This window comes from Geotrypetes seraphini, chromosome 6 (genome assembly GCF_902459505.1).
Source record: "Geotrypetes seraphini chromosome 6, aGeoSer1.1, whole genome shotgun sequence".
NCBI lineage: Eukaryota > Metazoa > Chordata > Amphibia > Gymnophiona > Dermophiidae > Geotrypetes > Geotrypetes seraphini.
This window is the reverse complement of record NC_047089.1, coordinates 2,758,746-2,773,390: the sequence shown is the minus strand read 5'-3', so window position 1 is coordinate 2,773,390 and position 14,645 is coordinate 2,758,746. Positions and strand designations below refer to the sequence as shown.

General features: G+C 42.9%; 1 protein-coding gene across 3 annotated transcripts in view; it reads left to right on the top strand.

The window, feature by feature from the left end:
* The window catches only part of CNGA4 (cyclic nucleotide gated channel subunit alpha 4), a 41,738-nt gene that overhangs the window by 1,288 nt on the left and 25,805 nt on the right, over positions 1-14,645 (top strand). For all 3 annotated transcript variants that reach the window (XM_033949163.1, XM_033949162.1, XM_033949161.1), the window contains exons 2-3: positions 12,103-12,213; positions 13,781-13,887. In XM_033949163.1, the coding sequence (XP_033805054.1) occupies positions 12,170-12,213; positions 13,781-13,887 (151 nt within the window). In that variant the 5' untranslated portion in view covers positions 12,103-12,169. The remainder of the gene's footprint in view (positions 1-12,102; positions 12,214-13,780; positions 13,888-14,645) is intronic.

The window sequence follows — 14,645 nt, the reverse complement described above, 5'->3', positions numbered from 1 at the left end:
GGACTGATTCTATAAAGGCACCTCTTAGGCACCTAACTTAATTGGTAAAATACCCTTAATAGCCTCAATAATTGGTAAATCACATTGGGGGATACGAGTAAACAAGGTTTCTCAGCAGGGAACATCTGGCTTGGCCTCCGCGGGTGCGGGTCGCCGGACTGGATGGACCTAGAGTCTGATCCGGCGAAGCCATTTCTTATGTTCTTATGGTAAAAAATTAATTGGGCGAAAGGCAGCTATCACATGGTGGTTAGCAGTGCATAACACCTAAGTGAGAACGGACTGCTGGGCTTGATGGACCATTGGTCTGACCCAGTAAGGCTATTCTTATAAGTGGATATTTCTATGGGAGGAGCATGACTTAGGCTCTACTAAGCATGATTCTCTAGAAACTTAGGTGCCTGAAATGTAGGCCTTTAAAACCCTGGCCTAAGTTTTTACATAGGCACCGTTAATTGCTATTCTGTAAATCAGTGGTTCCCAACCCTGTCCTGGAGGACCACCAGGCCAGTCGGGTTTTTGGGATAGCCCTAATGAATATGCATGGGGCAGATTTGCATGCCTGTCACCTCCATTATATGCAAATCTCTCTCACGCATATTCATTAGGACTATCCCAAATTCCACCACCACACTCTCTAACCCCTTTCAAATCTAAAAAGTTTTTAACTACCCAACATGTATCACCTCAAGTTCCCAACAATTTCTTAGGTAATTCATATGTAATCCCTATGGCAATTCTCATGTAAAGCTACAATTCTTGTTACCTATCACAATTTTTATGTAAAGTTACAATTCTTGTAACCTCCTGGTAAATCTTATGTAATCCGCCTTGAACCGCAAGGTAATGGCGGAATAGAAATCACTAATGTAATGCAACATAATGTAATGTAATATCTATCAGAAAGGAAAGTTATATAATTGTTACCAGGGAAAAATACCATTAGCAAAAAATGCTTGTGCGGCAGCACCATTTTTCTAGGTGTTGGCCAATTTAGACACCATTTATAGAATCAGCCCCTCTAGGGGAAAAACTATATGCGATCCAGTGCTTGTGATATTTCCTCCCTCAGACACTTGGAGGGGAGGGGGGGGAATTCAATAAAGGTCACCAAAGTTAGATGCCCTCAAAGTGGGAATTCCAAAACAGCAGTTCTGCATGGAATGGCCCTCATAGAATACTAGTCCTCTGGGGGTCTACTAGGAGCAATGAGGGTAGGAGCAAAGCCCACTCGCTATTGCCCCTTGTGGCTGCCTGAAGAAAAGGGTTGCTGTAACCTCTGAGATGGAACATGCCCCATTGGAGCAGTTACTGCCACTGCCGGTGCTAAGACCCGGGCTATGCGTTAGTAAAAGAGGGGGAGAGATTCCTAAGGTCCGAAAGATGCTTGCTAGGCAATGATTTGTTTTGAATCTCTAAGATCGATGATTCCTTCTTGGTATCAGATGGGTTTTCTCCCTTTCTACATGTGTAATACTGTATCTTCATGGTGATATTTCCCAAATGGTTATATCGTTTTCAGGTCCTGCCTCTGCTCTTATCTTATACACATAATGCTCGATTAACTAAAGGTTTACGATGCTTCCTTTGGGCTGGTAAACGATCCCGAATGTCATTCCTTAGGATGTGTTTACCTAAGGATAGGGGGGTTATGGTTTATTGAATGTGCGTTGGTACTCTATGGCATGCCAGATGAGACATATTAATGATTGGTTTAGGGGGACATCGGATTTTACTGCAACGTCACTGGAGTTGTCTTTGTTGGCTCCGTTTCATGTGAGCTATTTCTTACATGTGGCGGATCCACAAATGCGTTCTTTGCTGTCTCACTATCCGATATTTGCGCCAGCTCGGCATACATGGAAGTGGGTTTGTAAATCTGCAAAATTGTCTTCTGGGGTTTCCTTATATTTACCCATCCAGGGCAATGGAGCCTTTCAACCTGGAATGCAAAATACTACCTATCAGAGATGGAGTGCTCGGGGACTTCAATATCTATTTCACTTGTTTTCAGAGGAGGGGAGACTAGCAACTTTTGTAGAATTGCAGAAGACATTTGAATTACAGCCAAAGGATCTGTTTGCATATTACCAAATCCGACATTATGTTCAGTCTCTCCCAATGATTCATCTTACGGAAGATAGAAGGGAGGCTCTTTCGGAACTCTTTAGCCTTTCTGCACAACAGAGCATTCCTCTACGGTTTCACATAGTGGGGATTCGAGATGGTCAATCCGGCCCTAATTTGGACATTTTAGCGGCAGCTTGGGCTGAAGATTTGCAATGCACAATAATGGCCCACCAGCTCCAGCGGGTACTGAAGAATATCCAGAAGGTGTCTCCTAATATCACCCACTGGAAAATGCAGTTGAAAATTGTTTTGAGACTTTATATTTCACCAGAATGAGCAGCCCGGATGGGGATAACTACATCTCATTCTTGTCCGAAATGTGCACAGGCTCATGCTTCATTGGGACATATGTTTTGGACCTGCCCCAAAATTCAATAGTTTTGGAGACATCTTGGTCATTATATTACAATGCTTTGGAGAAGGCGTTGGCTTCCGCAACTGAGAGCACTATTCGGATATTACAATATAGCCACTCCTAAACCTAAGGGAATGACAGCTTTTATCACTAGAGTGCTTTTGATGGGAAAGAAAGCAATTCTTACTAACTGGTTGTCCCGAGATCCTCCTTCTAATGCTCAATGGAGAGCCTTGATGATAACTCATGCTACGCTGGAGCGAAGATTGGTGGGAGACTTGGAACATGGGCCGGGTCGTGGATTTCGTCAGACCTGGGAATATTTCTGGCAGGATCTCACACCATATGCTCGAAGTAGACTCTTGAATCAATAGATTTACTTTTCACTCTCAATTTTACTGTGGCATTAGACTCTTGGGGTGGGGAGGGAGGGGGAGTGTTTTACAATATTATTTCCTGACTATGCTATTTGTTTTATTTGTTATTTGTTGAAATAATAAAAACATTTGAACATACTGTATCTTCTTTTCCTCTTCTTCAAGATCTCCTCCCCTGGGCATGATATCATCAGTCACTTAATTAGTGCCTTTCACTGATTTCCTCCTCATTAGTTTCTCCTTATGAACTTTTAGCCTGTAATTTGTTCACAGATGTGCTCTTGCCCCTGAGGTTCAGGTAGGTAAGCTTGCTCTGGTTGCTAAGACGCATCTTGAAGGCACATTTCCTGAAAACTGCCGAGGAAGCAGATATCGTGCCCCCGATCCTTCCCCAGAACGAGGCATTCTAGGGGGCCAGGGTCTTCCTCTTTCTTCTGCCTTTCATCAGATGAAAGCAGGTAGGCACAATGAACACCCTTACCCAGATTGTTTCCCATCGTGGGGCCCAGATACAGTTAGAGGACTCCTCACCGGCAGAGACGGCCAAGCAAGAGGAGAGACCAGCAAATGAAAACAATGTCAAGAAGGAGGAGAGACCAGCAAAGGAAAACAATGCCAAGAAGGAGGAGAGACCAGCAAAGGAGGAGAAATCCAAAAAAGAAGTAATTGAATCATGGAGTAAACCAATGGAAAGCTCAATGCAACAGAGGTAAGTAGGAAAGAGGAGAGAGAAATGACAGGAAAAAAGAGAAGTAGCAAGAGAGGAAAAAGAAGCAAGAGAGAGAGACATGGAGGAGGAAAAGTGGACACAAAGTATAAGCAGAAAAAAAGAGTTAAAACAATTAGAAAGCAGGAGGTGGAAGAGAGTGATCATCAGGATGTAATTGAAGTGGGAGAGGGGAAGGAGGAAATGGTGGACGATGATTAAGTGAGATTGAAGAGAAATGGAAATATAGATGATAAGAATAATAATAACAATAACTTTATTTTTATATACTGCCATACCACAAACAGTTCTAAGCGGTTTACAAGGGAAGAGGCTATACAGACAGCGACATTACAGAGAACTTTCGAAATTACATTGAGAAAGGGAAAGAGAAAAGGGAGATGGGCAGGATTTGGTAAAAGAAAACAAGCAGAGAATGTTTATGTTTATTGGAAGATTTTATACGGCTACTAATGACTGGGGAGTCAGTTCAGAGCAGTCTGCATGAGCTTCATTAATGGTGTTACATTACTTGACTTAAATATATGTATATTTATATCTATTTATATGTTTAATAAGGTGAAGAAAAGGCTGAGATCATTAGTCATCCCCAAAAGTGACTGTACAGATGAATTTAAATATGCCAGAAGTGCCAACCCCCGCCTTCCCCCCCCCCCCTCCAATATAAGAACATACAAATAAGACTAAAACTAGAACTTCTCTAGGCTCAGATACTAGAGTGGAAACATAATCGCACAATTATGTAGGAAAAAGACTGTACCTGAAAGTTTCATTACAACAAAATCAGTGCTTCAGAATCTCGTCTGCTCCAGGGTCACAAAGTCATTTCCTTTCACAACACATTGACTAGTATAAAAGTGTGAGTCATGATATGATGGGGTGTGTTTTGCCAATAGTTGTGTCCAGGGGTGGAATTCACAATCACACATTTTGGGGTTAAAATTGAAAGCAATTTAACTGACCAATTAAGCGGTTAGTGCCTCTGAATATCACCACAGACTGCTAAGTGGTCCTGGGATAGAGTTGTCACTTATGCAGTTAAGTGTCCGTATTCACCACTTAACCACCTAAGTTAAGTGGCCAAATTGGACTATATAAAAGTCTGTCCTATCTTTGCGCGGACTTACTGATGCAGTTAAGTGTCAACGGTTGCACTTAATGCATACGAGATAGCCGGACACATAAACCTGGAGCCTGGAGTTGAATATCTAGGAATAATTCCACCAGCAACTGAATATCGACCGCATAGACCACTGAGTTAAAGGTTCAAGAGACTAGAAACAAAGGGTCTTCTGAATATCTGACTAATATACAAACGCTGATGAATTATCTGCATTAGTGTTGGTTTAAGTGTGTAAGTATTGGAATTATAAAAAGCTATTCCTGACAATTTGTTTATTGATTAGGTCTATGCACAGAGTTCAAATAAATCCGTTTAATTTATTAACCAACCTTGTTCAGAGACGTTTTTGGAATTTTTCCTGGGGGGAGAAGAGGGTGAATCCACCCGCTAACATTTCTTTTCCCCAGGTGGAGGCACCGAGCGCTCACCAAGTGAGGGACCGACAGAGATGAACTCCAGCCTGGTCGGGCCCGACCCAAAGCTGCCCTGAAGGGCGGGTTGAATTAAGAGAATAAGAATAGCCATTCTGGGTCGGATCAGTAGTCTATCTAACCCAGTCTCCTGTTCCCAACAGTGGCCAATCCAGGTGACAAATACCTGCAGAAACCCAAATAATCGCAACATTCCATGCTACTGATCCCAGGGCCAACAGTGGCTTCCCTCATGTTCCTCCAGGAACTTCTCCAAACCTTTATTAAACCCAGGTACGCTAACTGCTCATACAACGTCCTCTGCAACAAGTTCCAGAGCTTAACTATTCTCGGAGTGAAAAAGAATTTCCTCCTATTGGTTTTAACAGTATTTCCCTGTAACTTCATCGAGTGTCCTCTAGTCTGTAATTTTTGACAGAGTGAAAAATCGATCCACTTGTACCCATTCTACTCCACTCAAGATTTTGTAGACTTCAATCGTATCTCCTCTCAGCCATCTCTTTTCCATGCTGAAGAGCCCTAACCATTTTAGTTTTTCCTCATACGAGTGGAGATCCATCCCCTTTACCATCTTGGTCATTCTTCTTTGAATCTTTTCTAGCGCCACTATATTTTTCTTGAGATAGTACAACAGATATGTTGTTTTAGACTGAAATGTTACTCTGCATAGCTTTACCCAAGAGGTTTTTTTCCCCCCTAAATTTTTACATATAATGGATCCAAATTAACCTTGCAGCTGAGGCAGTGCAGGGCGATATAACTTGTCCAAAATCAAAGGGAGAATCAGTGGGAGAAGTGGCATTTGATCGCTTGCTTCCCTAGATCTCACCCTTTTACTATCAGGGCCAGATTCTCAAAACTTTAACACCTTCACTAAACTTGTTTCCGACAGTTTAGCCTGCTTGCATTTAGCGGCGGATTATCAAAACAGATTATCTCAGTCTTTAGCGAATTTTCTAGCAGTCTCCGACACTGTCATGCAAATGGGCTCTTCAACATTGAAATGAGCACTCTGCTGGATTCTTAAAAATCGCTGAGCCATTCTCCAAGAGTGGCTTCGGCTTCTGGCGACAAAAATCAGCGACTGGTCCGGAGGTGCTGGTACAGTGACAGCACTGTTAAAAGTGCATCTTGTGGTATATGTTTTCACTGTGCATTATAACATCCTTTGGCAGAGGGAGAGATGCTGTCTCTCCCACTACCAACTGACACACCATCGGCAGAAGGAGAGCTGTTCAATGTATCCCACCACCAATCAACACTCCCCCCAACTTCCCTCAGAAGCAGGAGAAATGCCCAATCTCACCCACCCACCCAACCCCCCCTCCCACACACACACTGCAGGAGAGATGCCCAATATCTCTCACTCAACCAACATTCCCCAACTCCCCTCGGCTGCGGGAGAGTTGCCCACACTCTCCTGCTGCCATGCAACCTCCTCATAGTTCTGATGACTCCCCCTTATTTATTATCTACTACCTCTGGCCAGCTGGCCCACCTCTCCAAAATGAGGGGGCCTTCCCCTCCCTGATGCATCCTGGGATGCACCAGGGAGGGACCTGAGACTCTGATTGGCCCAGGTTGTTAAGACCCCCCCATGAGAGGGGCCTTAACCTATGCCAATCAGAGCCTTAGGCCCCTCTAAGGCTCTGATTGGCCCAGGTTGTTTAAGGTCCCTCATTTGGGTGGGGCCTTATGTGTCTGGGCCATTCAGAGTTTTAGGTACCTCTACGATGCATCGGGGAGAAGAAGGCCCACCATTTTGTTAGATTTTCAGGATATCCACTAGGAATATGTATGAGATTAATCTACGTGGATTACACACCCAGTAGATATTGTAATGGATTTCAATCTCCTGAGCTCTTTTGTAAACAAAGAAGCAACAAACAGAGAAAATACTCCGCAGAATAGCACTTGATCGCTCTTCAATGAAGGCTCTCAACAGAGCATTCAAAGACAAGGAAGTAACACTCCATACGAAGATTAGGCTTGTCCACACACTCATTTTCTCAGTGGTCAGTTATGGATGCGAAAGCTGGACACTATGGAAACAAGACAGAACGAAGATTGACTTATTTGAGCTTTGGTGCTGAAGAAGGATTTTATGTGTGCCTTGGATCACCAGAAGCACTAACAAATCGATTTTGGAAGAGATCAAACTGGCTTAGTCACTCGAAGCCCAAATGATGAAGTTACGACTGTCTTATTTTGGTCACATCATCAGAAGAGAGAAATCACTGGAGATAGACATCATGTTTGGGAAGATCGAAGGAACCAGGTGAAGAGGGCAACCTGCAATCAGATGGCTGGACATGTTGAAAACAACCATGGGACTGACACTGGAGGACCTCACCGTTCTAGCACAAAAGCAATTTCTTTTTAGATCACAATTCATCAAGCAACTCGGACTCGAACACGAGCACTGAACAATTGTTCTTAGAGAACAGGCCTCACTAGGGTTGCCAGACTTAACAATTCTAAAATCCGGACACCCTAGACCCGCCCCCAAGCCAGTCCCACCCTAGCTTTGCCTCTGCTGCCTGCTTTGGATTCCCTCCTGCCCAACGCCAGTGAAAGGAGGCTTTTCAGAATCCGGACATCTGGTAACCCTAGGCCTCACAGCATGTGGCAATTTGGTCCCTAAATTTAGGTGATCTGTTTTAGAATTGCCTCCACTGTGTATTAAGTTAGTCCAGTATCAACTTATTTTCTTTCTTTGTCTCTTTTTTATTTTTTTAATGTTTGGTTTTATTTCTTATGTAAAGTTACAATTCTTATAACTCCTGATAAATCTTATGTAATCCACCTTGAACCGCAAGGTATTGGCAGAATAGAAATCACTAATGTAATGTAATATAATGTAATTTCTATCAGGCACCCACACTACCTTGCAAATGGAATTTTTATACAGGGCTCTGTACTACCATCTACTGGCAGAGCTGCAAAATTACATCTTCCTTTGTACATTAAACAAAGGCAAATGGCTCTGTGGTCAAAAGACCCCTAACCACTGAATGTATGCAGCAGACCCTTAGCTCTCACTTCTCTAAAGTCCATGGCTCTGAGCACTCAGTGGTTTAATTGTTTAACCCTCCCTGGAGAAATCAGGCTTTCTTCTCTGGGTTTATAGTGCTCTTGGCATTGATCCACACTGTACTTGCCAGCCTGGGTACAGGCGATGGTGTCTCTCTGTCTCTGACGTCTGAACCCCATGTCTAGTTTCTGTGCTGCTCAGCCTCTTCATCTGCCACTAGTACTGCCCTGGCCCTTTAGAGCCTGAAAAGAGCCACCTGCCCCATTTTTTTCCCTGCCCTCTTCCAGTTTCACTCCTGCTCCTCTCTTCATCTCTCCCTCATTTGTGTTTCTTTTTGTGACTCTTTTCTTCCTCCCTTTCATCATGGTCCTTTGCTTAATCTCTCTTTCTATTGACAAATAGCTTCTGCTTTTTCAAACAATGGCGCTGCTATGTGTGTTTAAGGAATGGTGATCTTGAGCAGGGATATGATTCAGGAAACGCCATGCATATGAATTCAAAACCCTCATATTGACTCTCTCAGAAACCTGGGTGATTAAAATGATAATGTCAGGATTAACATAAACAATGCTCTTCAAAGAATTATCTCGTTCAAATCTGTGTTTTGCTGAGATAAGACCAAAGATTTATTTTTGATTTTGATACAGTCTTACCCTCCAGCCTGAATCAAGAGTTGGAACTAAACTGTCGGTGCTCTGAGAGGCATTATTAGGTTGGCTGGAGATTTTTCGTTTTCATTTTTTCTTCTTTATAGTTTTTCTGTTTGCTTTTTCCTATTTTCTTCCATTCCTCTTTTTTCCTTTTTTTCTAATTTGGAAATTTTTGTTTTTTAACTCTGCCTGACTTTTTTTTATGCCTTTCACTTTTTACAGCTTTATATGATTTATATGTTTTTAAGGTAAATTATATTTTAATATGTTTTATGCTTCACTTTTTTTTTTAAATTAGTTTTAGAATTTAAACATATATTCCTCACCTTTTAAAAAAAAACACCTGGCAATTTTTTTTATTTTTTTTTAACAGAATGAAGCATGCCGTACTTTTTGGATTTAAGTTGCTCTCTTTTCTAGTTGATCTCCTATAGGACAGTTTTTTTTGTATAAACTTCAGGATACTTTTAATGCAGCCATAATGTAGAATCATGGCCATGTTGACTATAAGTGTTAGAGTGCCTTGGACATGTGGCATGCTGAAGAATGCAGCACAATTGCTTTGATTTCAACATCTCTATCATATCTCCCCTCTCCTGCCTTTCCTCCAAATTGTACAGATTAAGATCTTTAAGTCTGTTCCCATACGCCTTATCACGAAGCCCACACACCATTTTAGTAGCCTTCTTCTGGACCGACTCCATCCTTTTTATATCTTTTTGAAGGTACACAATATTCTGAATGAGGTCTCACCAGAGTCTTATACAAGGGCATCAATACCTCCTTTGTCCTACTGGCCATACCTCTCCCTATGCACCCTAGCATCCTTCTAGCTTTTGCGGTCACCTTTTCAACCTGTTTGACCACCTTAAGATCATCACATACAATCCCACCCAAGTCTCGCTCTTCCGTCGTGCACTTAAGTTCTTCACCCCCTAAACTGTACCATTCCCTTGGGCATAATCAATCCTGCATTTTTTTAAATCATTGAATCTTAGTTGTCAAATTCTAAACTCTTTGTTAAGCTTCAGCAGAGTCTTCCTCGTGTTATTCACACCATTAGGGGTGTCGAGCCTATTGCAGATTTTGGTATCATCCACAAAGAGGCAAATCTTACCAGGCAGCTTAGAAAAATGTGAGAAAGATCCAGACCAATGTAGACCACTGGAAACATTCCTTTCCTTGGACTGAGCTCCATTTACCAATACACTATCTCACCTTCCACTTAGCCCGTTTCAGAGCCTGGCTCAGACCAAGGGATCTCAGGCTCTTTATAAGTTGCCTAAGAGGAACCGTGTCAAAGGCTGGGCTGGAAGTTAAGTTTTACACCATACAGAGAGGGTAATTCTACTATTTATTATTTCTGTAGCGCTATCCAAAGGCACACAGCGCTATAAATTAAACAGTTGGTCCCTGCTCAAAAGAGCTTATAATCTAATTATGACAGACACACAGGACAAAAAGAGTGAATCTATACATGCTGCTCAGGTAGGGAATTACAAGGGGACTGATGAGGCGGATAGGGTGAGGAACCATAGAGAGAATGACAAACAGATATGGATGCTTTACAACAGGGGTGTCCAACCTTTTGGCTTCCCTGGGCCGCATTGACTGGAAAAAATGTTTCTGGGGCCACATAAACGCTGCAGCAAGACAGAGGAGGGAGCCGGCAAGACCGTAAACACCCGGGGGCAGCACAAAATACTTCACGGGGCCGCAGGTTGGACACCCCTGCTTTACAAGTTGGTAGGGTTAGGACTTAAATGCAGCTTCAAAACAATTCTATAGAATAAACGCTAACATGGATGCACCAGTTGCACATGTAAATGTTTACATACATAACATAAGAGTTGTCATACTGGGACAGACTGCAGGTCCATCAAGCCCAGTATCCTGTTTCCAACATTGGCCAACCCAAGTCACATATACCTGGCAAGATCCTAAGGAGCAAAACAGATTTCATGCTGCTTGTCCTAAAGATAAGCAGTGGATTTTCCCAAGTTCCTCTTAATAATGGTTTATGAATGTTTGTTTTAGGAAAGTACCTAAACCTTTTTTAAACCCTGCTAAGCTAATTCCAAAGTTTAATACAAGTTGAGTAAAGAAATATTTTCTCTGGTTAGCTTCATTGCAAGCCTCCTAGTATTTTTGAAAAAGGCATAAATACTCCACTCAGTATTTTATACATCTCTATCATATCTGTGCAGGTTAGGGTCATTCATTCTTAAACACTGGTTGACAATTTGTCATCCTCCCAACCACCTATAGGCAGTTAAATAGGACAGAGTCCAGGGACAATATGGTTAGGGTTACCAGATGTCCGGGAAAACCCGGAGATGTCCTCTTTTTAGAGGACTGTCCAGTGCTCAGATGGACTTTCCAAAACCCGACAGCTTGTCTGGTTTTTGGAGAGCCTATGAGCATGTGCGGGGTGATGTAACACACATCCGCACATGAAGGTCCTCCAGATGTGGCTGGAGCTCATTGGGGAAGACAAGAGGAGGCTTTGTAGGAGCGGGGCTGGGGGCAGAATGGGGTGGGACTGATTACAGTTTTTTCCTGGACATAAGTGCCCTGTGTCGATTCAGTTTGGTATCCCATGGTGCAGGTGTTTGTGTTCACCGAAACATAGTACTATGCCGGGTCCTTATTACTGTCCATCCTGGATTGAAATAAAGAAGACTTGATTTTGCCCTGCTGGCTCTGGTGGATTGCTCATTGTCTGTTCCCACTGTCTTCTCTGCTCCTTTGAAAATAAGCACCATATTTACGGTTACCATATTTTGAACAGTAAAACCCCAGACACATGACCCCGCCCCACTCCACCTCTAGTTCCGACTCAGTCCCACCCTATTCTACACAGAATTCGTCTAGGCACCGTTTATAGAATCAGCCCCCTTGTTTCTGAGATTCAGCTGTTTTTCAGGCTTACGCCAACGCACTACTCTTCCTGGAACAGGCCCCACTCCCGGCCTTTTCCTTCTTCTCACTGTTCCTCTTTAGTCTCTTGGGTAGAAGACTGAGGTCCTGATCCAATTCTTGAAGATCTCCTTCTGTTGGGCCTACCTTCTCGCAACAGACCAAGACAACCCTTCATTAGTTTGACTGGCATTTCTCTAGCGCAGGGATCTAGCATATTGCTCCTGCTACTCCACTAACCAAAGATGAATTGTGCACCTCATCACCAGAAACTAGTTTAATTATACCCAAAATGTCTGTGACTCCCCCATCCCTCCACTCTCCTGCCTGTAACCGTCTCTTTCTCCTCTTAATAGTTTGAATAAGAAGAAGACGTGGATCTTCGACCCCTCCGGAACCTGGTATTACTGCTGGCTGAATGTGATGGTGATTCCAGTCTTGTACAACTGGATCATCTTAATCTCCAGGTACTGAGACTGGGGGTGAGAAGGGATAGGATTAATGTGAAGGTTTTCTCTTTATTCTGTAGACTTACACTATGTTACTGTCCATCTGAACCAGGCTCAAGGCAGTTTACAGACTGACATAAAGCTAAAAACAAAAATAATTAGCCACGAAAAAACAGACAAACAAAAAAATACAAATTCTTCCCCCCAACAACAGAGATCAGCAAAATCTTAGTTGAAAGCCACAGAAAAGAGCCAAAAGGTTTGGACAAGTTCCTGGAGGAAAAGTCCATAGTCTGCTGTTGAGACGTGGGATGGTAGCATGGAATGCTGCTACTATTTGGGGTTTTGCCAGGTACTTGTGACTTGGATTGGCCTCCGCGAAGGCAGGATAGTGGGCTAGATAGACCATGGGTCTGACCCAGGAAGGCTCTTATGTTCTTAACACTGAGGCATCACATTCCATAACTCCGGCTCCGTAGAAGAAGGACTTTTTCTCACAATAGAAATCACAAGAAGGGAGTCTTGGGCAGGTTGAATTTGTCCTATTGGTACGAAGTGTGAAACACAGACACCAGAAGCCTATACTGTACCTGGAAGGCTCCCGGCAGAAGTGGAGACTCACTGAAACGCCAGATGAGCTGCTGTAATCTATTCAACTACCATTCAGGCAGTCATAAGGCCCTTGTAGTGATCAAAGCGTGAACACAGTTAATACATCTTCCTGTGACAAATAAGACCAGGCGTGTAATTGCAAAAACATAGATTAAATCATTAAACTAAGTTCACTCCCCAAATCAGAGAGTGAAAGCTGTTGGCCTTTCATTCATAGATATTTGAGGAACTGGGACCGACCTAGAAGAGAAGGGAGGTCTGGTTGAAGGGGTACTGGGATGGGAGACTCCATGGAGTGCTCCATTTCGACACCCCAGCAGAGTCCCAAGAACCCCATAAATGGAAGACAGTGAAGCATGAATAAACTTACAGAGTAAGAACCTAAGAAGAGCCTTACTGGGTCAGACCAATGGTCCATCAAGCCCAGTAGCCTGTTCTCACGGTGGCCAATCCAGGTCCCTAGTACTTGGCCAAAACCCAAGGAGTAGCAACATTCCATATAGAATCCCAAGGAATAGCAAGATTCCGGAATCCCAAAGAGTAGCAACATTCCATACAGAATCCCAAAGAATAGCAAGATTCTGGAATCCCAAAGAGTAGCAACATTCCATACAGAATCCCAAAGAATAGCAAGATTCTGGAATCCCAAAGAGTAGCAACATTCCATACAGAATCCCAAAGAGTAGCAACATTCCATGATATCGGTCCAGGGCAAGCAGTGGCTTCCCCCATGTCTTTCTAATTAACAGACTATGGACTTTTCCTCCAGGAACCTATCCAAACCTTTCTTAAAACCAGCTACGCTATCCACTCTTATCACAACCTCTAGCAATGTGTTCCAGCACTTAACTATTCTCTGAGTGAAAAAAACCTTTCCTCCTATTGGTTTCAAAAGTATTTTCCTGTAACTTCATTGAGTGTCCCCTGGTCTTTGTAGGCATATACTGACCGCTGTCTCTCTCTGCTTCCTCAGATCCTGCTTCAGAGACTTGCAGCACAGGTACCTGATCGTCTGGCTGACCTTGGACTATATTTGTGACACCTTTTATCTGCTGGATATCGTGGTGAGATTTCGCACTGGTCAGTACATAGGGAGCCAAGAGCATTGTGTCCTGTGATAAGACTGAGTGGGGCACAGGACCTTACATCCCGCCTCCCTCAAAGAATCCATCTCTGCTCTTAAGTTTTAAAAATATCTGCAGAGATTTATCGGAAAACAAAATGCTGTGACTTTCTAATAGCACATATATATAATACAGTACAAAATGATATGATTCAATATAATATATTTAGGGGCTTAATCAAAACCCCCCAAAATCTCAGGAAGAACATACAAAACTCCTAAAACTAATGAATTATACCCTATTGGAAACCATAGGAGGGACCTACCTAGACACTACCAGATCTACCCACTGCACTCATACAAAGACCCACTCGTTCACTTAACACACAAACAACAAGAGAAAGGAAAAAAAGTGGAGAAAAAGCCTCAGTTCATCTTCATATGGCAAAAAACTCCACTTATAAACAACCATTAAGCAAGGTCCAAAATGTATCAGTTCACTCAGCAGTGAGAAACACTATAGTAGCCCTCGTAGGAACCACCTCAAAAGAAAAATCTAGCACGCCAAATAACAAAACTTCAAAAAATGTGAGTAAAGCAAGCAGCACATATATGAATCTCAAACACAGTCAATGGTAAGCAGGAAAAACCAGCTGCAGATGGTGTCCAGGCTGTCTTCCATGCATCCAAAAAGTGCAAGCCTGCCTGGCCCCGCAGCCACTCTTTCCCAAAGTGGAAACCTCTGTTTCGCTAAGCTGCGTCAGTGGAATGATTC